Raw genomic sequence first — 23,966 nt, 5'->3', positions numbered from 1 at the left:
TCCCCCCCTTCGTTTTTTTCTGTTTTCCCCCCCTTCGTTTTTTTCTGTTTTCCCCCCCTTCGTTTTTTTCTGTTTTCCCCCCCTTCGTTTTTTTCTGTTTTCCCCCCCTTCGTTTTTTTCTGTTTTCCCCCCTTCGTTTTTTTCTGTTTTCCCCCCCCTTCGTTTTTTTCTGTTTTCCCCCCCCCTTCGTTTTTTTCTGTTTTCCCCCCCTTCGTTTTTTTCTGTTTTCCCCCCCTTCGTTTTTTTCTGTTTTCCCCCCCTTCGTTTTTTTCTGTTTTCCCCCCCCTTCGTTTTTTTTCTGTTTTCCCCCCCCTTCGTTTTTTTCTGTTTTCCCCCCCTTCGTTTTTTTCTGTTTTCCCCCCCTTCGTTTTTTTCTGTTTTCCCCCCCTTCGTTTTTTTCTGTTTTCCCCCCGTTCGTTTTTTTCTGTTTTCCCCCCCTTCGTTTTTTTCTGTTTTCCCCCCCTTCGTTTTTTTTCTGTTTTCCCCCCCTTCGTTTTTTTCTGTTTTCCCCCCCTTCGTTTTTTTCTGTTTTCCCCCCCTTCGTTTTTTTCTGTTTTCCCCCCCTTCGTTTTTTTCTGTTTTCCCCCCCTTCGTTTTTTTCTGTTTTCCCCCCCTTCGTTTTTTCTGTTTTCCCCCCCTTCGTTTTTTTCTGTGTTCCCCCCCTTCGTTTTTTTCTGTTTTCCCCCCCTTCGTTTTTTTTCTGTTTTTCCCCCCCCTTCGTTTTTTTCTGTTTTCCCCCCTTCGTTTTTTCTGTTTTCCCCCCCCTTCGTTTTTTTCTGTTTTCCCCCCCTTCGTTTTTTTTCTGTTTTCCCCCCCTTCGTTTTTTTCTGTTTTCCCCCCCTTCGTTTTTTTCTGTTTTCCCCCCCTTCGTTTTTTTCTGTTTTCCCCCCCTTCGTTTTTTTCTGTTTTCCCCCCCTTCGTTTTTTTCTGTTTTCCCCCCCCTTCGTTTTTTTTCTGTTTTCCCCCCCTTCGTTTTTTTCTGTTTTCCCCCCCTTCGTTCCCCCCCCCCCCCTTCGTTTCCCTCCCCCCCCCTTCGTTCCCCCCCCCACATTGAGATGGGTGGAACGGAGGGATGGCTGATGTATTTTATTGCACACTTGGGGAATCCTTTTGTCTGGATTTGCAGTGGAATACTGTTTAATGTATTGTCATGGTCACAAGTGGAGTTAAATAACACGGGTGGGATAATCTGACTTGATTCTACTTCTCATATCTGAAACAAGCGCCCAAGTGCTGGCTCAAATTGTCTGATATACCAACCATTCCCAAGAAATGAGATAACCATTGCTATTTCCAAAACCCTGCATAATAAAATGGCTAAATATTTGCTTGTCAGGCTTAAAATGAATGAATTCTCTTAATTTACTGGAAGGTGATAACCCGAGTCCACAGGCCCCAGCTATCCTCAACTACCTCACCAAGTGTCCGTACTGTGTAAATGAGGCTGTGGTGAGAGACTGTAAACTGTGGGGCAGCATCGCAACCCAATCCGATCCTGTCTTCTCGCTTTTCTGTCGGCCCTTTCCAGTGGATAGAGATCAGGAATGGGATCCTGGTGTTTTATTAATTCCCTCCTCAGCCTGAGGGGGCTGAGGCCAATTATAACCCCTGCAACTGTCCTAACTCCGCACAGGCAGAGATCAAACCTGGAGCCTTCGTGTTTTGCTTTACCACAACAGTGCGAAGGCCCGAAGTGAAGACGAACCCTCTGTACCTTAAGAAAGTCTCCCGTGCACTGATGGGCCAAGTAGCTGGCGACCCCCCCCCCCCCCCTCACCCCATCGGCCCCAGAGACGCAGTGAGCCAACATCAGCATGAAGTTCAGTTTGCAATGGAAAACCCTCCAGCCTCCCACAACGTAAATCCTCCCATCATCCTACTGCCACACTCCCTGTAGGTGAGATTCACCTGCCCTGAGTGGCAGCTTTCAGGGTCATCGTTCGTAACTCATACACACCATTGGAGTGGACCCTCAAGTAAATGGGATTGTATTCCCCGGAGCAGCGTCATTTAATGCTTGAGAAACACTGCAGTGGAATAAATTTGCCTCCGTATCTTTGTGACATTTTGTTGCTTTAAGTTAGAAATGTCGCTTCAGATTGGCAGTTTGCGAAAGAGCTGAAGATTATACTTTCGTTTTCTATCTTTGTTAAAAGACTTAATTTTTCTGTTTTTCAGCTGATGGGAGTAATAATGGGGGCTGGAGTGGTGGTGGTGCTGATTGCCACCACCATTCTCATTGTACACAGACGATTGCAAGAGCAAAGTAAGTAAAACCGCGTTGATAAATCACTGCAATTTACGGGTGTTCCACAGCTGTTGGCCGATGTGTTCTAAGTCCTGTATGCCCTGCTTACATCCTGATCGAATGCTTGTCATTTTGTAGTGGCCCACCTCCCTGCCCTGTGTTTTTGCTGAATTTAAACCCAATCTCTGCCCACGTGGTATCCACAGTAACCAGTGTAAATTTGATGGCCAAAACCTTAGTTTATGCCCAGCATGTCCAGGAGACACTGGGGGAGGTAAACCATTGGGAGAGTGATTCCTGGGTCACTATCATGTGCCTTCAGTTAGCAGCTCTAAAGGGCGTTGCAATCCCTAATAGCAGATTACTTGCCTGTTCTCAGGCATTGTGCATCTAAGGCGATTGGGAAGGAAATATTGGGGATTTGTACTCCTGTGAAGCCTTGACTCAGTGGTAGCACTTTCCCCTCTGAGTCAGAAAATTATGATTTCAAGCCCCATTCCAGAGACTTGAGCACAGAATCTAGGCTTGAACCCACAACCTTCTGACTCGGGCGAGAGTGCTACCCACAGAGCCATGACTGAAAGGGTTTAAGGAAATTGGGAATGATGTGGACTGGAAGAACACAAAATTAAATAAAATAAATTTTATAAACCATTAAAAAGATCTAGAATGAAAACAGTAAATTAGCAAAAATTGCGAGTGTTGGAGGAAATAGGTTTTTTTAATTCGTTCATGGGATGTGGGAGTCGCTGGCGAGGCCAGCAATTTATTGCCCATCCCTAATTGCCCTTGAGAACGTGGTGGTGAGCTGCCGCCTTGAACCGCTGCAGTCCGTGTGAAGGTTCTCCCACAGTGCTGTTAGGAAGGGAGTTCCAGGATTTTGACCCAGCAACGATGAAGGAACGGCGATATATTTCCAAGTCGGGATGGTGTGTGACTTGGCGGGGAACTTGCAGATGGGGAACTTGCAGATGGTGGTGTTCCCATGTGCCTGCTGCCCTAGGTAGTAGAGGTCGCGGGTTTGGGAGGTGCTGTCAAAGAAGCCTTGGCGAGTTGCTGCAGTGCATCCTGTGGATAGTACACACTGCAGTCACAGTGCGCAGTGGTGAATGTTTGCTCGTGTTGATGAAGTGGAGTGCCTTAAAAGTGAAAGTTGAGGCTGCAATAGAAGGTGAAAAAAGCAGAAATTGAAAATGTCTGTTGGAGGATTCTTTAATTACATAAAAATTTACAGCATTGTTTGTTGATCTTTGCTTACAAATTCCAAATGATTAAAACATGACTAACATTACAACCAAAAGACATTATGCACTTGGGACTAGTAGTTAGTTACAAGTCACTACTTGATTAATACATTTTGTGTGAATAATTTTTAATACCCCCATCTTCTTTTAATTTCTAGAGCTTTAATTGAGTTAGAATCTACTTCTACCACACTTGCTCCCAACACTTTACCACTCCTTTTCAATCTCCCCTGGTCTCACCTATTTGTCTTGAAAGCAGATTTAATGGAGTGTTCTTGTAAATGGCCAATATTAAGAAGATAGGTGAGTGGGCCTGGAACATTATCTCAAGGCCATGTTCAGTAGGACAAGAAGATGCCACTTTAAAACCGACCTTCAATTATTCCAAGTTTATTTTTCTTTGAATAAAGATTTATTTTCCTACCAGCTAGATAGTGGAGACAAACAAACAAAATGGAGGATGGGCTGGTTGAGTTGAAAAACTACTGGGATGAACTCCAAGGGGTGGACTGGCCCTTTCTCATGCCCTGATTTTTCTTTTCTCGTGATCTGATCCCTCTGTTGCTGTCTTGACTGATGCTGAGAATTTTTGTGCTGTTTTTATTATACTTTCCATCCTTCAGATGAGACTTTGAATTGACATCACTGTCTGCTCTTTCAGATAGATGGTAAAGATCCCATGGCAACTTTTGAAAATGGCTGTCATGTTCACCTCCATAGAAACAGTAACTGAACATCAAAGTAATTAATTGTATGTGAAATACCTTGGGAGATTTGAGAGGTGTGATATGGTGCCATATAAACACAAACAAGCCTAAAACCGGTGTCTGTTCTGGCAGACTCTGTTACTTTGGGAGTCCGCCAGACACACGAGCACTGCATATGCCAAGCCCTGGCCTCATGCCAACATTACATGCATGTCTCCTGAGGGCACATTTTTTAGGGCCAAGTTCTTTTGAACGCATTCATCGTGTTCTGCTGATCAGTCCGCCTTGGGACAATAATCCATTTTGCAAAATATGTTGGCTGTGTCAGACCTGGTTCATTACTTGAAGAACCAGTGTATGAAGCAGCCCTGATGTGGAGATCCCTTGAAGTATTGATTACTTTTTGATAATAGATATCAAAATAAGCTGACTGCTGTAACTGGAAGGACTGCTCCCTGGCATAACCAATTATGCTGACTCCAGATATAGGAAGTACAAACCTTCGCTCTTTTTGGAAAAAACAAGTTCCATTCTGTAAGTAATTTTTGTCTAGCCCCGCAGACAATTCATTGATTGTGTATTTGTTGCTGTTTCTTAGAAATTCAAGCTCAGGAAACTCCAAAATACAGATTCCGAAAACGTGACAAAGTGATGTTCTACGGACGAAAGATCATGAGAAAGGTATGGAGGACATGGCCTAACGGAGGGCTCACATTAATGTGCAGTGGCTGAGTGAGTGAATCTGCCACAGACAGAAATCAGGGTTTAAAAAACATTTTATCCCCCAGTGTTTAGGTTTCAACCCAAAAAATAGAAGCACATGCAAAAAGGACGGTGGCAACTTGGATACGTAATTGGCTAAGGGATAGGAGGCAGAGAGTAGTGGTGCTCAGATGTTTTTCTGACTGGAGGAAAGTATACAGTGGGGTCCCCCAGGGATTGGTGTTAGGACCATTGGTTTTCTTATATAAAAATGACCTGGACTTGGGTGTAGGGAGTACAATTTTGAAGTTTGCAGATGATACAAAACTTGGCAATGTCGTAAATAGTGAGGAGGATAATAGCAGACTTCAGGAGGGTTGTAATGATCTGGAACGCACTATCTGAAAGGGTGGTGGAAGTAGACTCCATAGGACATGTACTTGAAGAGGACTAATTTGCAGGGTTATGGGGAAAAAGATGGGGTGTGAGACAAAATTGGACCGCTCTTTGAGAGCTGGCACAGGCAAGACGGGCTGTAAGATTCTGAGTGTGGCCAGGGCTGTGGGGTTAGTTTTGGATTACTCCAGTGAGTACGTGGGCCGAGTGGCCTCCTCTTCTGCAAACATCTATGGTTGGTTGTAAGACTTTTTTTCTGCCCAGTCTCTCCTCCCATCCTCAGTGCCCCAGCCAGAAAGGCTTGTTTCTTTCGGCTTGGCTGAGGACTTCTCCGTTTGGTAGAGGCCGCCCTTGGGGTTTAGAGAGGAGATTCTACCTCTTCTATTGAGCTGCTAGCAAGTCATTTTTAATCCTTCCATCCATTGTTATGGAAGCTGCCAGTCCAGCATGGAGTCTGCTGCTGATTTGCCTTTGACTTACTAAATGTTTCCATTGAATCCTAACTGTGGTGCTCACTAAATCTGGTTGAAGGTTTTGTCTGTAAGGTCAGCACTGACCTGCTTTCAGCTGCTGTTTCTGGTTTTGATTCTCTTGATATTTTTTTCTTGCCAGTTTTCTCCTCCAGACTTTCCCCCCCCACCTTTGCCTCTCTTGTACACATTGCCCCCCAATGGAATATTGTTCTGTGGGTATCAGGGCACCCTCCTATTGCTCAGGCAAGTGGCCATTATTCTTGTGAGGCTTGATGGGAAATGTCTGAAGACTATTCGATGACAGGACATCAGGGCCGAGCCTGGTGTCCGTGGCGCCCTGGTGTCCGTGGCGCCCTGGTGTCCGTGGCGCCCTGGTGTCCGTGGCGCCCTGGTGTCCGTGGCGCCCTGGTGTCCGTGGCGCCCTGGTGTCCGTGGCGCCCTGGTGTCCGTGGCGCCCTGGTGTCCACACAGCCGCACTGCAGTAAGAGTTGCTGGATAGTGATGAGGAATGATACCGTTGGCTGACATCCCTGCCCCAGTCACCCTGAGGCCAATTGTAAAGACCGTACTAGATCAACTAAATTAGCACAGACTGTGGGTTGAACTTGGGTCGTTTCTGCTCTGCGTGGGTCAGCTGCTCGCTGGATAAACTCACCGGGGCAGGGGTCTGGGGCCTGGGGCTGGAGCCAGGGTCTATGTGTTCAGTATGAGTAAAATAATTCCCCCTCTACCATTAATAAACCACTCATTCAATCTGAGGAGCATCTGTGCAGGTGTTTGAAAAATTTGAATGCTTAATATTTGAGATTTGGATCTCAAGCTTCTCTCCCTTTATATCTATAGTTTGTGATACTGTATGACTTGGGTTGTACTTGTCTATTTCCAGGTGTCGCAATCTACATCTTCCCTTGTTGGAACTTCAAGACCAAGGATGAAAAGGAAACTAAAAATGCTGATCATTGCAAAACGGTACTGCCTTGAGTAGATATTGCCTTTGTATATGGAATGCTGGTTACCTGGCAGATTAACCATGAACAATAATTGTAGATTATGCGTACAGTAGCCAAGTGGTAATGGTACTGAACCAGCGAATCGGAATCAGAGAGTTCAATACAGCATGGCAAGTTGTGAAATTGAATTTAATAAATCTGGTGATTAATGGGCAGGCACCAAAAAAAAAACGCTTCCAGATTGTCTTAAAAACCCAACTGATTCTCCAATGTCGATTGAGATGGGCAATAAATATGGCCTTGCCAGTATTGCCCACATCCTGAGAAATTAAATAATGACATGGATAATAAGCTATCCATTGCATTTGTAATAACCCTTTGAGCCCAGAGTGCTGCAGGTTCGAGCACTCTGTCCACTGACCTGTGCACTTGGTGTTGGGCCTTCAGGACCAGGAGTCAGCTTGACCTTTCTTCCAGTGAGGTTTGCCTGTTTCCCATTAGACTGGAGATATCCTTCTTCCTTTCCTCCCTAAGCCTGTATGCTGAGTGACGACGACTCCATGATTCCAATCTCCATCTCAGCTCCCCTTTGCCCTCCGTTCTCTGCCCTCCCTAAGCCTCTCCCTCAATATTAAACTCTTCTACCTGTATTCATGGCAAGCCCCTTGACCTGACCCCTTCCGTGGCCCCTCTGGACCTGTGGTGGCGATCACTGACAGACCCATCTCTGACCACTTCCTTGTGTCCCTTGGAAAAAATCTCTCCTCAAAGTCCCTTACAGCTGCACTTTCAAACTCCCAACTATTGGGACTAGCTTAGTGGTATAAACTGGGCGACATGGACATGTTGGGCCGAAGGGCCTGCTTCCATGTTGTAACTTCTATGATTCTATGATTCTACTTAGTCTTTGGCCCTCCATTGGTCATAACACCTCTGCAGATGCACCTCATCCCAGCTCTCTTCTCTTCTCCCCCCCACCCCCCCCCCCCCCCCCACCCTGGTACGGCCCCTATCTTTGCTCCCTCAAGTCCAAGGAGAGAAAAAAAAGCAGAGAAATAAAAAAGAATTCTCCTTTCTCCAATCTCCCTTTTATCTCCAAAGTCTTTGTATGTGGTGTTGCATCCCAAATCCATTTCCACCTCTCTCTCAACCCGGTCTTTGATTCTCCCATCAGGTTTCCACCTCTGCCATGGTACTGAAACGGCCTTGAGCACAGTTGACTGTACCATCGACCTTCAACACCTCTCTTTTCTGTCCCACCTCTCAGCATTTCCAGCAATGTCTCCTCTACCAGCCTCACCGTTCACCCCTGGACTTCTCCAATGATCCATGCTTGGCCCCTTCCCCTTCCTCACCTACACGCTGCCCTTATCATCTGCATACATGGATTCGCTTCCACATGTAGACTGACGGCCCAGTTTCTATCATCTATCTCGACCCCTCCACCACTTTTGTGCTATCACACTGCTTGCCCAACATCTAGCCTTGGATGTGCGACACTGTCCAGCAGCTAATCATTGGGAGACCAAAGATATCATCTTTGGCCCCTGCCACAAACTCCGTGTCCTTACCGCCATGTCCTCCCCCTCTCCAGCCACCGTCCAAGGCTTGAATTGGATCCTGCACAACTTCAGTGCCTGATTTGAGTTTCCGGCTCCATATGCTCATAAAGGCTGCCTACTTCCACCTCCGTAACATTACCCTCCTCCACCCCTACCTCAAAGCATCTGCTGCTGAAATCCTCATCTTCACCTTTGTCCTTCACCTCCAGAATTGACTGTTGTTCTGGCTGGCCTCCCACCCTTTGCCCTCAAACTCTGCTGCCTGTATTCTGTCCCGGACCAAGCCCTCTTCATCCAACACCCCTGTCCTCGATGACCTACATTGGCTTCCAGTCTCCCAATGTCCCAAATTCAAATTCTCACCCTCTTGTTTAAATCTCTTCAAGGCCTTGCCCCTCCCCTATCTCTATAACTTTCTGCAGTCCCCCCCCCCCCCCCCCCCTCCCCAGAACTTTCCATTCCTCTGTCTCTGGCTTCCTGTGCTACCCCGCTCCCGTTGCCCCATCTTCAGCTGCCTAGGCCCCCATGCTCTGGAATTTCTTCCAAAACCCCTCTAGCTTGCCACTTCAGTGGAATCAACTTAAAATCCATCTCTTTGACCAATCTTTGGCTCGGCATCTGTTTTTTTTGACTATGCATCTGCGAAGCACCGTGGGACATTTTCCTTTGAAGGTGCTATCTAAATACAAGCTATAATTGTAGTGTGGTAGTAGCCCAGATTCCAAACCCCAGCTGCAGAGCTGCTGTTCCTATAGCATGTTTGAGATATGTTGGTGTCGAAAATGTCCTGATGAAGTTCCCTTTGCACAATGTTTGGCCTCGTTGGGAATAAATTAGACTGGATTGCAGCTGATGCTGTGTTGGTAGAGGAGGGCCCTCCAGCTCAGTAATGCAATGGAAGGCAATTTAGAACCGTGGTCATTTTGGCTGTTTCATCAAAAAAAGCAAAATTTTGGCATCCAGTATAATTGAGCTGTGTTGTAATCCTGGCCACTGTTGGCGGTGGGAGTTGGTCACAAGATTTTGTTTTTAAGGCAGGAAAGTTTGAAGCACGAGGCCGATTCCAGCTTCATTTTAGGAAATCTGTTGCCTCAGAGACCTTTTTTCTTTTTTTTTAGACCAGTTCTTGTTCACAGCGCGGTCCTCCGTTGGTGGGGGGGGGCGCGCGCGGTCCTCCGTTGGTGGTGGGGGGGGGGCGCGCGCGGTCCTCCGTTGGTGGTGGGGGGTGGGCGCGCGGTCCTCCGTTGGTGGTGGGGGGGGGCGCGCGGTCCTCCGTTGGTGGTGGGGGGGGGGGCGCGCGGTCCTCCGTTGGTGGTGGGGGGGGGGCGCGCGGTCCTCCGTTGGTGGGGGGGGGGCGCGCGCGGTCCTCCGTTGGTGGGGGGGGGGCGCGCGGTCCTCCGTTGGTGGGGGGGGGTGCGCGCGCGGTCCTCCGTTGGTGGTGGGGGGGGGGGGGCGCGCGCGGTCCTCCGTTGGTGGGGGGGGGGGGCGCGGTCCTCCGTTGGTGGGGGGGGGGGGGGGCGCGGTCCTCCGTTGGTGGGGGGGGGGGGGGGCGCGCGCGGTCCTCCGTTGGTGGGGGGGGGGGGGGCGCGCGCGGTCCTCCGTTGGTGGGGGGGGGGGCGCGGTCCTCCGTTGGTGGGGGGGGGGGGGGCGCGCGCGGTCCTCCGTTGGTGGGGGGGGGGGGGGCGCGCGCGGTCCTCCGTTGGTGGGGGGGGGGGGGGGGGCGCGCGCGGTCCTCCGTTGGTGGGGGGGGGGGGGCGCGCGCGGTCCTCCGTTGGTGGGGGGGGGGGGGGGCGCGGTCCTCCGTTGGTGGGGGGGGGGGGGGGCGCGGTCCTCCGTTGGTGGGGGGGGGGGGGCGCGCGCGGTCCTCCGTTGGTGGGGGGGGGGGGGGGCGCGGGTCCTCCGTTGGTGGGGGGGGGGGCGCGCGGTCCTCCGTTGGTGGGGGGGGGGGGGCGCGCGGTCCTCCGTTGGTGGGGGGGGGGGGCGCGCGCGGTCCTCCGTTGGTGGGGGGGGGGGGGGGCGCGGTCCTCCGTTGGTGGGGGGGGGGGGGCGCGCGCGGTCCTCCGTTGGTGGGGGGGGGGGGGCGCGGTCCTCCGTTGGGGCGGAATTATTATGTTTTACGTGTCTTGATCAGTTTTTGTTGATCCTGAAAGGTGCACTCATTGCATGCCAGTGTACGGGCGTCACGAGTCGGGTGGTGAATTGCCTGCCCAGGACAGGTGATGCTTGGAAGGGCAGCAGCAGCCAGAGTGCGGACTGAGGTATTGATGAGAAATTGCATTGTCCAGGACTCTCGCTCAGAAAACCCACGAGCTGACTTTCCCAGCTGGTTTGGTTTTGTTGTAACTTGTACCGAGCAGCTGCCTCCGGACGTTGCGTTAAATGGACGTAGTGATCATGAAAGGGAGTTAAAAGGCTACAATTACTGCTGATAGTGCATTTACTGTTTTAATCGAGGCACTGACCCTCTTAAAATAAACTGGGTAACTCCTGCACTGAAACAGCAAACGGATCAATGTTATGCCATCATTTTAAACACTCAATATTACGAGCTGTAATTCCTGGGACGGTTATACCTTGTGTTATCCCAAAGAGTGCAGATTTTGTTTTCTGTTGTCAGTTTGAAACCAGTATTTTCTGAATGGTTGCAAGTGCTGTTCCTGCCTAAATCCAGTTAGGTTAATACCTCCAAGCCAGTGATGCTCCATGGTGCTCGTGATAATTTTAGCCTTTGACCGGACGTAACCGAGCAGTATTGTTACTATTAGAGATTTCGATTAGAATACAGACTAGTCACACATGACTCTGGTTCTGCATGTTGATTGGTGTAAGATCAATAAGCTTTGTGTAATACCTGACGTGAGTTTGTCAATGGCTTAATTATCCAGTAACCCTGCATCAAGGACAGTTTTATTAGGTGGAAGCCTTTTGTTTCATTCCCTCCCCCTTTTTTGGGGCAGGGACTGAGGCTGTGAAAGTTTACTGAGGATGCCTTTCACGTGAGCTGGGATTTAGGATAGTTGGTTTTTCGTCCAGTGCAAGTGGTTCCTATAACCAAGAGCTGAATATTGGTGGAGTTTTTAGTAGAAAGGATTACCTTCTTGCACCTGCTTGACATAGATGTGGAAATATGGGATCAACACACTCCGCTGTATCAGTGTAGATATGTAAATTCTGAATGATTCAACTAAATGTTTAAAATGTTTAACACTAATGTAATTAGTGTGTAAGAACTGGACATCGTTGCGTTTGTGTGTCCCCGCCCGCCCGTCTGTCTGGCCTGTGTCCCTGCCCGCCTGTGTGTCCCCACCTGTCTGTCTGGCCTGTGAGTCCCTGCCCGCCTGTCTGTCTGTCTGGCCTGTGAGTCCCTGCCCGCCTGTCTGTCTGTCTGGCCTGTGAGTCCCTGCCCGCCTGTCTGTCTGTCTGGCCTGTGAGTCCCTGCCCGCCTGTCTGTCTGTCTGGCTTGTGAGTCCCTGCCCGTCTGCCCGTCTGGCCTGTGTGTCCCTGCCCGTCTGGCCTGTGTGTCCCTGCCCGTCTGGCCTGTGTGTCCCTGCCCGTCTGGCCTGTGTGTCCCTGCCCGTCTGGCCTGTGTGTCCCTGCCCGTCTGGCCTGTGTGTCCCTGCCCGTCTGGCCTGTGTGTCCCTGCCCGTCTGGCCTGTGTGTCCCTGCCCGTCTGGCCTGTGTGTCCCTGCCCGTCTGGCCTGTGTGTCCCTGCCCGTCTGGCCTGTGTGTCCCTGCCCGTCTGGCCTGTGTGTCCCTGCCCGTCTGGCCTGTGTGTCCCTGCCCGTCTGGCCTGTGTGTCCCTGCCCGTCTGGCCTGTGTGTCCCTGCCCGTCTGGCCTGTGTGTCCCTGCCCGTCTGGCCTGTGTGTCCCTGCCCGTCTGGCCTGTGTGTCCCTGCCCGTCTGGCCTGTGTGTCCCTGCCCGTCTGGCCTGTGTGTCCCTGCCCGTCTGGCCTGTGTGTCCCTGCCCGTCTGGCCTGTGTGTCCCTGCCCGTCTGGCCTGTGTGTCCCTGCCCGTCTGGCCTGTGTGTCCCTGCCCGTCTGGCCTGTGTGTCCCTGCCCGTCTGGCCTGTGTGTCCCTGCCCGTCTGGCCTGTGTGTCCCTGCCCGTCTGGCCTGTGTGTCCCTGCCCGTCTGGCCTGTGTGTCCCTGCCCGTCTGGCCTGTGTGTCCCTGCCCGTCTGGCCTGTGTGTCCCTGCCCGTCTGGCCTGTGTGTCCCTGCCCGTCTGGCCTGTGTGTCCCTGCCCGTCTGGCCTGTGTGTCCCTGCCCGTCTGGCCTGTGTGTCCCTGCCCGTCTGGCCTGTGTGTCCCTGCCCGTCTGGCCTGTGTGTCCCTGCCCGTCTGGCCTGTGTGTCCCTGCCCGTCTGGCCTGTGTGTCCCTGCCCGTCTGGCCTGTGTGTCCCTGCCCGTCTGGCCTGTGTGTCCCTGCCCGTCTGGCCTGTGTGTCCCTGCCCGTCTGGCCTGTGTGTCCCTGCCCGTCTGGCCTGTGTGTCCCTGCCCGTCTGGCCTGTGTGTCCCTGCCCGTCTGGCCTGTGTGTCCCTGCCCGTCTGGCCTGTGTGTCCCTGCCCGTCTGGCCTGTGTGTCCCTGCCCGTCTGGCCTGTGTGTCCCTGCCCGTCTGGCCTGTGTGTCCCTGCCCGTCTGGCCTGTGTGTCCCTGCCCGTCTGGCCTGTGTGTCCCTGCCCGTCTGGCCTGTGTGTCCCTGCCCGTCTGGCCTGTGTGTCCCTGCCCGTCTGGCCTGTGTGTCCCTGCCCGTCTGGCCTGTGTGTCCCTGCCCGTCTGGCCTGTGTGTCCCTGCCCGTCTGGCCTGTGTGTCCCTGCCCGTCTGGCCTGTGTGTCCCTGCCCGTCTGGCCTGTGTGTCCCTGCCCGTCTGGCCTGTGTGTCCCTGCCCGTCTGGCCTGTGTGTCCCTGCCCGTCTGGCCTGTGTGTCCCTGCCCGTCTGGCCTGTGTGTCCCTGCCCGTCTGGCCTGTGTGTCCCTGCCCGTCTGGCCTGTGTGTCCCCGCCTGTCTGTCTGTCTGTCTGGCCTGTGAGTCCCTGCCCGTCTGGCCTGTGTGTCCCTGTGTGTCCCTGCCTGTGTGTCCCTGCCCGTCTTGCCTGTGTGTCCCTGCCCGTCTTGCCTGTGTGTCCCTGCCCGTCTTGCCTGTGTGTCCCTGCCCGTCTTGCCTGTGTGTCCCTGCCCGTCTTGCCTGTGTGTCCCTGCCCGTCTTGCCTGTGTGTCCCTGCCCGTCTTGCCTGTGTGTCCCTGCCCGTCTTGCCTGTGTGTCCCTGCCCGTCTTGCCTGTGTGTCCCTGCCCGTCTTGCCTGTGTGTCCCTGCCCGTCTTGCCTGTGTGTCCCTGCCCGTCTTGCCTGTGTGTCCCTGCCCGTCTTGCCTGTGTGTCCCTGCCCGTCTTGCCTGTGTGTCCCTGCCCGTCTTGCCTGTGTGTCCCTGCCCGTCTTGCCTGTGTGTCCCTGCCCGTCTTGCCTGTGTGTCCCTGCCCGTCTTGCCTGTGTGTCCCTGCCCGTCTTGCCTGTGTGTCCCTGCCCGTCTTGCCTGTGTGTCCCTGCCCGTCTTGCCTGTGTGTCCCTGCCCGTCTTGCCTGTGTGTCCCTGCCCGTCTTGCCTGTGTGTCCCTGCCCGTCTTGCCTGTGTGTCCCTGCCCGTGTGTCCCTGCCCGTGTGTCCCTGCCCGTGTGTCCCTGCCCGTGTGTCCCTGCCCGTGTGTCCCTGCCCGTGTGTCCCTGCCCGTGTGTCCCTGCCCGTGTGTCCCTGCCCGTGTGTCCCTGCCCGTGTGTCCCGGCCCGTGTGTCCCGGCCCGTGTGTCCCGGCCCGTGTGTCCCGGCCCGTGTGTCCCGGCCCGTGTGTCCCGGCCCGCGTGTCCCCGCCCGCCTGTCTGTCTGGCCCGCGTGTCCCCGCCCGCCTGTCTGTCTGGCCCGCGTGTCCCCGCCCGCCTGTCTGTCTGGCCCGCGTGTCCCCGCCCGCCTGTCTGTCTGGCCCGCGTGTCCCCGCCCGCCTGTCTGTCTGGCCCGCGTGTCCCCGCCCGCCTGTCTGTCTGGCCCGCGTGTCCCCGCCCGCCTGTCTGTCTGGCCCGCGTGTCCCCGCCCGCCTGTCTGTCTGGCCCGCGTGTCCCCGCCCGCCTGTCTGTCTGGCCCGCGTGTCCCCGCCCGCCTGTCTGTCTGGCCCGCGTGTCCCCGCCCGCCTGTCTGTCTGGCCCGCGTGTCCCCGCCCGCCTGTCTGTCTGGCCCGCGTGTCCCCGCCCGCCTGTCTGTCTGGCCCGCGTGTCCCCGCCCGCCTGTCTGTCTGGCCCGCGTGTCCCCGCCCGCCTGTCTGTCTGGCCCGCGTGTCCCCGCCCGCCTGTCTGTCTGGCCCGCGTGTCCCCGCCCGCCTGTCTGTCTGGCCCGCGTGTCCCCGCCCGCCTGTCTGTCTGGCCCGCGTGTCCCCGCCCGCCTGTCTGTCTGGCCCGCGTGTCCCCGCCCGCCTGTCTGTCTGGCCCGCGTGTCCCCGCCCGCCTGTCTGTCTGGCCCGCGTGTCCCCGCCCGCCTGTCTGTCTGGCCCGCGTGTCCCCGCCCGCCTGTCTGTCTGGCCCGCGTGTCCCCGCCCGCCTGTCTGTCTGGCCCGCGTGTCCCCGCCCGCCTGTCTGTCTGGCCCGCGTGTCCCCGCCCGCCTGTCTGTCTGGCCCGCGTGTCCCCGCCCGCCTGTCTGTCTGGCCCGCGTGTCCCCGCCCGCCTGTCTGTCTGGCCCGCGTGTCCCCGCCCGCCTGTCTGTCTGGCCCGCGTGTCCCCGCCCGCCTGTCTGTCTGGCCCGCGTGTCCCCGCCCGCCTGTCTGTCTGGCCCGCGTGTCCCCGCCCGCCTGTCTGTCTGGCCCGCGTGTCCCCGCCCGCCTGTCTGTCTGGCCCGCGTGTCCCCGCCCGCCTGTCTGTCTGGCCCGCGTGTCCCCGCCCGCCTGTCTGTCTGGCCCGCGTGTCCCCGCCCGCCTGTCTGTCTGGCCCGCGTGTCCCCGCCCGCCTGTCTGTCTGGCCCGCGTGTCCCCGCCCGCCTGTCTGTCTGGCCCGCGTGTCCCCGCCCGCCTGTCTGTCTGGCCCGCGTGTCCCCGCCCGCCTGTCTGTCTGGCCCGCGTGTCCCCGCCCGCCTGTCTGTCTGGCCCGCGTGTCCCCGCCCGCCTGTCTGTCTGGCCCGCGTGTCCCCGCCCGCCTGTCTGTCTGGCCCGCGTGTCCCCGCCCGCCTGTCTGTCTGGCCCGCGTGTCCCCGCCCGCCTGTCTGTCTGGCCCGCGTGTCCCCGCCCGCCTGTCTGTCTGGCCCGCGTGTCCCCGCCCGCCTGTCTGTCTGGCCCGCGTGTCCCCGCCCGCCTGTCTGTCTGGCCCGCGTGTCCCCGCCCGCCTGTCTGTCTGGCCCGCGTGTCCCCGCCCGCCTGTCTGTCTGGCCCGCGTGTCCCCGCCCGCCTGTCTGTCTGGCCCGCGTGTCCCCGCCCGCCTGTCTGTCTGGCCCGCGTGTCCCCGCCCGCCTGTCTGTCTGGCCCGCGTGTCCCCGCCCGCCTGTCTGTCTGGCCCGCGTGTCCCCGCCCGCCTGTCTGTCTGGCCCGCGTGTCCCCGCCCGCCTGTCTGTCTCTGTCTGGCCCGCGTGTCCCCGCCTCCTTCTAAGGACCTTTTTGTCTCCCGTTACCCACCACAGGTTCTTGCACATTAATAAGGAAGTTCCGACTCTTCAGTTGAAGGAGCCCCCACCTTCTGTTCTGGAGGCCGACCTGACTGAGTTCGATGTCGCTAGTTCACACTTGCCCTTGGAAGTACTGTATATGCTGAAAAACGTCAGGTAACTCTTGGAAATCCTAATCTTTTATATAAAGAAGCACTGCCCATTAGCAACTGAAGAAAATTTAGTTTTCATTTTGGAACTGAGAATATCTAGCATCATGTTTGCACAAGTGTTATATTCCATATAGTGGCTGTATTAACCCCATTTCCAAACCTTCGTTACAAGATAATCAAACTCCTGTAATATTTACACAACTGGGGAGCAGCTATTTTAATGGATAATAAATTACTGAAAGAGAATAAGTGGTGGTAATTCGTGGTCGTAATTTTTTTTACACAGCGAGTTATTATAGAAGGAGAACTTGGATTGATATCGCGCATTTCATGACCTCAGGGCGGCACAAAGCATTTTACAACCAATGAAGTACTTTTGAAGTGTTGTCACTGTTGTAATTTGGGAAAGGCGGCAGCCAATTTGCGCACAGCAAGATCCCACAAACAGCAATGTGATAATGAGCAGATTTGTTTTAGTGATGTTGCTTGAAGGATAAGTATTGGCCTTGACACCGGGGAGAGCTCCCCTGCTCTTCGAAACAGTGCCATGGGATCTTTTAAAACCACCTGAGGGGGCAGACGGGGCCTCATTTAACGTCTCATCCGAAAGACGGCACCTCTGACAGTGCAGCGCTCCCTCAGTACTGCACTGGAGTGTCAGCCTAAATTTTGTGCTCAAGTCTCTGGAGTAGGGCTTGAACCCGTGGCCTTCTGACTCAGAGGCGCGAGTGCTACCCACTGAGTCATAGCTGACACTGATTCAGAATGTGCTGCCTGAAAGGGCGGTGGAAGCAGATTCAATAACTTTCGAAAGGGAATTGGATAAATACTTAAAAAGGAAAAATTTGCATGGCTATGGGGAAAGGGCAGGGCAGTGGGACTAGCTCTTTAACAGCCTGGACAGGCACGATGGGCCAAATGGCCTCCTTCTGTGCTATATAATTCCATGAAATGGCTGGTTAATGTGCTGCTGTGATAGTGTACGAGAGGTGAGATTTTCACAAGCAAACTGCTGATGTAGCCTGATTTTCACGAGCGTTCTACCACTTGAGTTGTCAGACAGTTGCACGAATTCTCACTTGCGATCTGAAGAACAAATTGGATCTATACGTACAAGTTCGTTGTCGAGATCCATCTTGTTCTTCGGTAGAATGACTGAGGTTGGGAAAGACAGAGTGAACCTCTAACAGAGTGCATTGTTAACAGAGTGAGGACTTTCAACTGGGAATTTGGTGAGTGTGGGAATTAGGTGCAGAGGGGGAAGGAGGTGCTAAGTGATTTAAACCAAAGAACTAGAGACAAATCTATCAATTTTTTAAACTTAAAAAAAAAATACATAAAATTAAAAAGGACTAGGACTCAGACTGAGCGGAGCATCAAGGGAGGAATCAAAAAAACAAAGAGTCAAAAGTGACAAGGAGGAGTGCCGAGGGTAAGTCAGTGAGTAAGGAGATTACAGACAGCTGCAAGAAAAATAGGGTGGTAATAGTAGGGGACTTTAACTTTCCCAACATTGACTGGGACAGCCATAGCATTAGGGGCTTGGATGGAGAGAAATTTGTTGAGTGTATTCAGGAGGAATTTCTCATTCAGTATGTGGATGGTCCGACTAGAGAGGGGGCAAAACCTGACCTCCTCTTGGGAAATAAGGAAGGGCAGGTGACAGAAGTGTGAGTGAGGGATCACTTTGGGACCAGTGATCATAATTCCATTAGTTTTAAGATAGCTATGGAGAAGGATAGGTCTGGCCCAAAAGTTAAAATTCTAAATTGGGGAAAGGCCAATTTTGATGGTATTAGACAGGAACTTTCAGAAGTTGATTGGGAGAGTCTGTTGGCAGGCAAAGGGACGTCTGGTAAGTGGGAGGCTTTCAAAAGTGTGTTAACCAGGGTTCAGGGTGCATCGTGCCTGTCCAGGCTGTTAAAGAGCCTGACATCTGTAGTGGGTAAGTTGTTAGAGGGTATTCTGAGGGCCAGGATCCACAGGCATTTGGAGAGGCAGGGACTGATTAGGAACAGTCAGCATGGTTTTGTGAGAGGAAAATCATGTCTCACGAATTTGATTGAGTTTTTTGAAGGGGTAACCAAGAAGATAGATGAGGGCTGTGCAGTAGACGTGGTCTACATGGACTTCAGCAAAGCATTTGACAAGGTACCGCATGGTAGGTTGTTACATAAGGTTAAATCTCATGGGATCCAAGGTGAGGTAGCCAATTGGATACAAAATTGGCTTGACGACAGAAGACAGAGGGTGGTTGTCGAGGGTTGTTTTTCAAACTGGATGCCTGTGTCCAGCGGTGTGCTTCAGGGATCGGTGCTGGGTCCGCTGTTATTTGTTATTTATATTAATGATTTGGATGAGAATTTAGGAGGCATGGTTAGTAAGTTTGCAGATGACACCAAGATTGGTGGCATTGTGGACAGTGAAGAAGGTTATCTAGGGTTACAACGGGATCTTGATAAATTGGGCCAGTGGGCCGATGAATGGCAGATGGAGTTTAATTTAGATAAATGTGAGGTGATGCATTTTGGTAGATCGAATCGGGCCAGGACCTACTCCGTTAATGGTAGGGCGTTGGGGAGAGTTATAGAACAAAGAGATCTGGGAGTACAGATTCATAGCTCCTTGAAAGTGGAGTCACAGGTGGATAGGGTGGTGAAGAAGGCATTCGGCATGCTTGGTTTCATTGGTCAGAACATTGAATGCAGGAGTTGGGATGTCTTGTTGAAGTTGTACAGGGCATTGGTGAGGCCACACTTGGAGTACTGTGTACAGTTCTGGTCACCCTATTATAGAAAGGATATTATTAAACTAGAAAGAGTGCAGAAAAGATTTACTAGGATGCTACCGGGACTTGATGGTTTGACTTACAGGGAGAGGTTAGACAGACTGGGACTTTTTTCCCTGGAGAGTAGGAGGTTAAGGGGTGACCTTATAGAAGTCTATAAAATAATGAGGGGCATAGATAAGGTCGATAGTCAAAATCTTTTCCCAAAGGTAGGGGAGCCTATAACGAGGGAGCATAGATTTAAGGTGAGAGGGGAGAGATACAAAAGGGTCCAGAGGGGCAATTTTTTCACTCAAAGGGTGGTGAGTGTCTGGAACGAGCTGCCAGAGGCAGTAGTAGAGGCGGGTACAATTTTGTCTTTTAAAAAGCATTTGGACAGTTACATGGGTAAGATGGGTATAGAGGGATATGGGCCAAGTGCAGGCAATTGGGACTAGCTTAGTGGTATAAACTGGGCGACATGGACATGTTGGGCTGAAGGGGCCTGTTTCCATGTTGTAACTTCTATGATTCTATAAAGTGAAGGGCAAGGCTGGTAGAAGTAGGGAACCTTGGATGACTCGGGAGATTGTGGCCCGAGTTAAAAATAAGGAGGCATATGACATGCATAAGACAGCTGGGATCAAGTGGATCCCTTGAAGAGTATAGAGATTGCCGGAGTAGAGTTAAGAGAGAAATCAGGAGGACAAAAAGGGGACATGAGATTGCTTTGGCAGATAAGGCAAAGGAGAATCCAAAGAGCTTCTACAAATACATAAAGGGCAAAAGAGTAACTAGGGAGAGAGTAGGGCCTCTTAAGGATCAACAAGGTCATCTATGTGCGGAACCACAAGAGATGGGTGAGATCCTAAATGAATATTTCACATCGGTATTTACGGTTGAGAAAGGCATGGATGTTAGGGAACTTGGGGAAATAAATAGTGATGTCTTGAGGAGTGTACATATTACAGAGAGGGAGGTGCTGGAAGTCTTAACGCGCATCAAGGTAGATAAATCTCCGGGACCTGATGAAATGTATCCCAGGACGTTATGGGAGGTTAGGGAGGAAATTGCGGGTCCCCTAGCAGAGATATTTCAATCATCGACAGCTACAGGTGAGGTGCCTGAAGATTGGAGGGTAGCAAATGTTGTGCCTTTGTTTAAGAAGGGCGGCAGGGAAAAGCCTGGGAACTACAGACCGGTGAGCCTGACATCTGTAGTGGGTAAGTTGTTAGAGGGTATTCTGAGAGACAGGATCTACAGGCATTTGGAGAGGCAGGGACTGATTAGGAACAGTCAGCATGGTTTTGTGAGTGGAAAATCATGTCTCACGAATTTGATTGAGTTTTTTGAAGGGGTAACCAAGAAGATAGATGAGGGCTGTGCAGTAGACGTGGTCTACATGGACTTTAGCAAAGCCTTTGACAAGGTACCGCATGGTAGGTTGTGACATAAGGTTAAATCTCATGGGATCCAAGGTGAGGTAGCCAGTTTGGATACAAAATTGGATTGACGACAGAAGACAGAGGGTGGTTGTAGAGGGTTGTTTTTCAAACTGGAGGCCTGTGACCAGCGGTGTGCCTCAGGGATCGGTGCTGGGTCCGCTGTTATTTGTTATTTATATTAATGATTTGGATGAGAATTTAGGAGGCATGGTTAGTAAGTTTGCAGATGACACCAAGATATGTGGTATTGTGGACAGTGAAGAAGGTTATCTAGGATTGCAACGGGATCTTGATAAATTGGGCCAGTGGGCCGATGAATGGCAGATGGAGTTTAATTTAGATAAATGTGAGGTGATGCATTTTGGTAGATCGAATCGGGCCAGGACCTACTCCGTTAATGGTAGGGTGTTGGGGAGAGTTATAGAACAAAGAGATCGAGGAGTACAGGTTCATAGCTCCTTGAAAGTGGAGTCACAGGTGGATAGGGTGGTGAAGAAGGCATTCAGCATGCTTGGTTTCATTGGTCAGAACATTGAATACAGGAGTTGGGATGTCTTGTTGAAGTTGTACAAGACATTAGTAAGGCCACACTTGGAATACTGTGTACAGTTCTGGTCACCCTATTATAGAAAGGATATTATTAAACTAGAAAGAGTGCAGAAAAGATTTACTAGGATGCTACCGGGACTTGATGGTTTGACTTATAGGGAGAGGTTGGATAGACTGAGACTTTTTTCCCTGGAGAGTAGGAGGTTAAGGGGTGATCTTATAGAAGTCTATAAAATAATGAGGGGCATAGATAAGGTCGATAGTCAAAATCTTTTCCCAAAGGTAGGGGAGTCTATAACGAGGGAGCATAGATTTAAGGTGAGAGGGGAGAGATACAAAAGGGTCCAGAGGGGCAATTTTTTCACTCAAAGGGTGGTGAGTGTCTGGAACGAGCTGCCAGAGGCAGTAGTAGAGGCGGGTACAATTTTGTCTTTTAAAAAGCATTTGGACAGTTACATGGGTAAGATGGGTATAGAGGGATATGGGCCAAGTGCAGGCAATTGGGACTAGCTTAGTGGTATAAACTGGGCGACATGGACATGTTGGGCCGAAGGGCCTGTTTCCATGTTGTAAACTTCTGATTCATTGGTTCATGTTTTTAGTGATTATTGTTCTTAGTGGTTAATGTTTTTAGTGGTTGGTTAGTGTTTTTTTGTGGTTAGTGTTTTAGTGCTAGATAAAAAGTAAATTGCCTAAAAGCTAAACAAGCAGTTTAAATAACTGTAGCTATCATGGAAGGGCACTTTGAGGGGGGGAAGGGTGACAGCCAGAAGTCGTGGTCCATGTGGGAACCAATGACACAGGAAGGAAAAGGATTGAGGTCCTGCAGTCAGAGTTTCAGGAGTAGGGAGGAAGTTAAAAAGCAGGACCTCTAAGGTAGTAATCGCTAACATAAAAGGGAACCCAAATGTCTTTTGTAAACAGATAGTAAAAGGGTAGTCAAAGGAAGTGTGGGACTGATTAGGTATAAAAAAGGAGATCTTTTTGTGGAGGCAGAGGGTGGTATGGCTGAGGTACTAAATGAATACTTCACATCTGTCTTCACTAGAGAAGAGGATGCTGCCATTGTCGCAGTAAAGGAGGAGGAGGTAGTAGTGATATTAGGATTAAAAATACATAAAGAAGAGGTGCTTCATAGATTGGCAGTACTCAAAGTAGAAAAGTCACCCAGTCCAAATGGGAAGCATCCTAGGTTACAGTTGCAGAGGCTCTGCCCACAATCTTCCAATCCTCCTTAGATATGGGGATGGTACTGGAGGATTGCAAATGTTACACCCCTGTTTTTTTTAAAAGGGGAGATGGATAAACCTGGCAATTACAGGCCAGTCAGCCTAACATCGGTGGTGGGGAAACTTTGAGACCTTAGTCTGGGACAAAATTAATTGGCTCTTGAAAAAATATGGGCTAATAAATGAAAGTCAGCATGAATTTGTTAAAGGAAAATTGTGTTTGACGAACTTGATTGAGTTCTTTGATGAAGCAACGGTGAGGGTTGATGAGGGTAGTACGCTTGATGATGTGGATATGGACTTTCAAAAGGCATTAAAGTACCACATTATAGACTTGTTTGCAAAATTAAAGCCCATAAGATTAAAGGGACAGTGGATACAAAATTGACTAAGGGACAGAAAGCAGAGAGTAGTGATTAACGGCTGTTTTTCAAACTGGAGGGAAGTATACAGTGGTGTTCCCCAGGGGGTCAGTATTAGCACCACTGCTCTTTTTGATATATATTAATGACCTGGACTTGGGTATAGAGGGGATAATTTCAAAGTTTGCAGATGATACGAAACTTAGAAATGTAGTAAACAATGTGGAGGATAGTAACAGACTTCAGGAGGGCATAGATAGACTGGTGAAATGGGCAGACACGTGGCAGATGAAATTTAATGTAGAGAAGTGTGAAGTGATACATTTTGGTAGGAAGAATGAGGAGAGGCAAAATAAACTAAATGGTACAATTTTAAAGGGGGTGCAGGAACAGGGAGACCTGGGGGTGCACATACACAAATCTTTGAAGGTGACAGAACAAGTTGAGAAGGCTGTATTTTTTTTAAAAAAGATATGGGATCCTGGGCTTTATTAATAGAGGCATAGAGTACAAAAGCAAGGAAGTTATGCTCAACCTTTATAATGTGGAGATGCCGGTGATGGACTGGGGTTGACAATTGTAAACAATTTTACAACACCAAGTTATAGTCCAACAATTTTCTTGGACTATAACTTGGTGTTGTAAAATTATTTACAATTGTAAACCTTTATAAAACACTGGTTAGGCCTCAGCTGGAGTATTGTGTTCAATTCTGGGCACCACAGTTTAGGAAAGATGTCAAAGCTTTGGAGAGGATGCAGAAAAGATTTACTAGAATGGTACCAGGGATTTCAGTTATGTGGAGATATTGGAGAAGCTGGGGTTGTTCTCCTTAGAACATGAGGACAAAAGAAATAGGAGCAGGAGTAGGCCATACGACCTCTCGAGCCTGCTCCGCCATTCAGTAAAGTCATGGCTGATCTTCCAACTCAACTCCACTTTCCCGCCCAATCCCCATATCCCTTAGAGTCCAAAAATCTATCGATCTCAGCCTTGAATGTACTCAATGAGCATCCACAGCCCTCTGGGGTCGAGAATTCCAAAAATTCACAACCCTCTGAGTGAAGGAAGGTTGGAACAGAGAAGGTTAATGGGGATTTTGATAGAGGTGTTCAAAATCACGAATGGTTTTGATAAAGGTAATAAGGAGAAACTGTTTCCAGTGGCAGAAGGGTTGGTAACCAGAGGACACAGATTTTAAGGTGATTGGCAAAAGAGCCAGAGGCGACACGAGGAAACATTTTTTACGCAGCGAGTTGTGATGATCTGGAATTCACTGCCTGAAAGGGTGGTGGAAGCAGATTCAATAGTAACTTTTAATTGGATAGCTCTTTGAAAGAGCTGGCACAGGCACAGTATGTTGAATGCCTCCTCCTGTGCTGTTCCTACTGTGATACCATGAAAGGGGAACTACAAAATTAAATTATCAAAGAATATAAAAATAAATAATAAAGTGTTCTAGAGGTGTAAATAACATAAGGAAAATTATAGGGATAGAGCCATTGAGGAATGCACAAGATAACGTCACAGGTAATGACAGCGAAATGGCAAAAC

At 51.2% G+C, this 23,966-nt stretch overlaps 1 protein-coding gene across 9 annotated transcripts in view; it reads left to right on the top strand.

Annotated features, from left to right (window-relative positions):
* The window catches only part of pnpla7a (patatin-like phospholipase domain containing 7a), an 81,688-nt gene that overhangs the window by 20,968 nt on the left and 36,754 nt on the right, over window positions 1-23,966 (top strand). For 8 of the 9 annotated variants that reach the window (XM_067972860.1, XM_067972864.1, XM_067972862.1 and 5 more), the window contains 4 exons: window positions 2,179-2,266; window positions 4,798-4,880; window positions 6,657-6,739; window positions 15,924-16,064. In XM_067972860.1, the coding sequence (XP_067828961.1) occupies window positions 2,179-2,266; window positions 4,798-4,880; window positions 6,657-6,739; window positions 15,924-16,064 (395 nt within the window). The remainder of the gene's footprint in view (window positions 1-2,178; window positions 2,267-4,797; window positions 4,881-6,656; window positions 6,740-15,923; window positions 16,065-23,966) is intronic. The other variant, XM_067972865.1, reaches the window with a different exon arrangement.

The sequence above is a fragment of the Heptranchias perlo genome, chromosome 37 (assembly GCF_035084215.1).
Source record: "Heptranchias perlo isolate sHepPer1 chromosome 37, sHepPer1.hap1, whole genome shotgun sequence".
In the NCBI taxonomy this organism is placed as follows: Eukaryota; Metazoa; Chordata; class Chondrichthyes; order Hexanchiformes; family Hexanchidae; genus Heptranchias; species Heptranchias perlo.
This window is presented reverse-complemented; position numbering and strand designations above follow the sequence as displayed.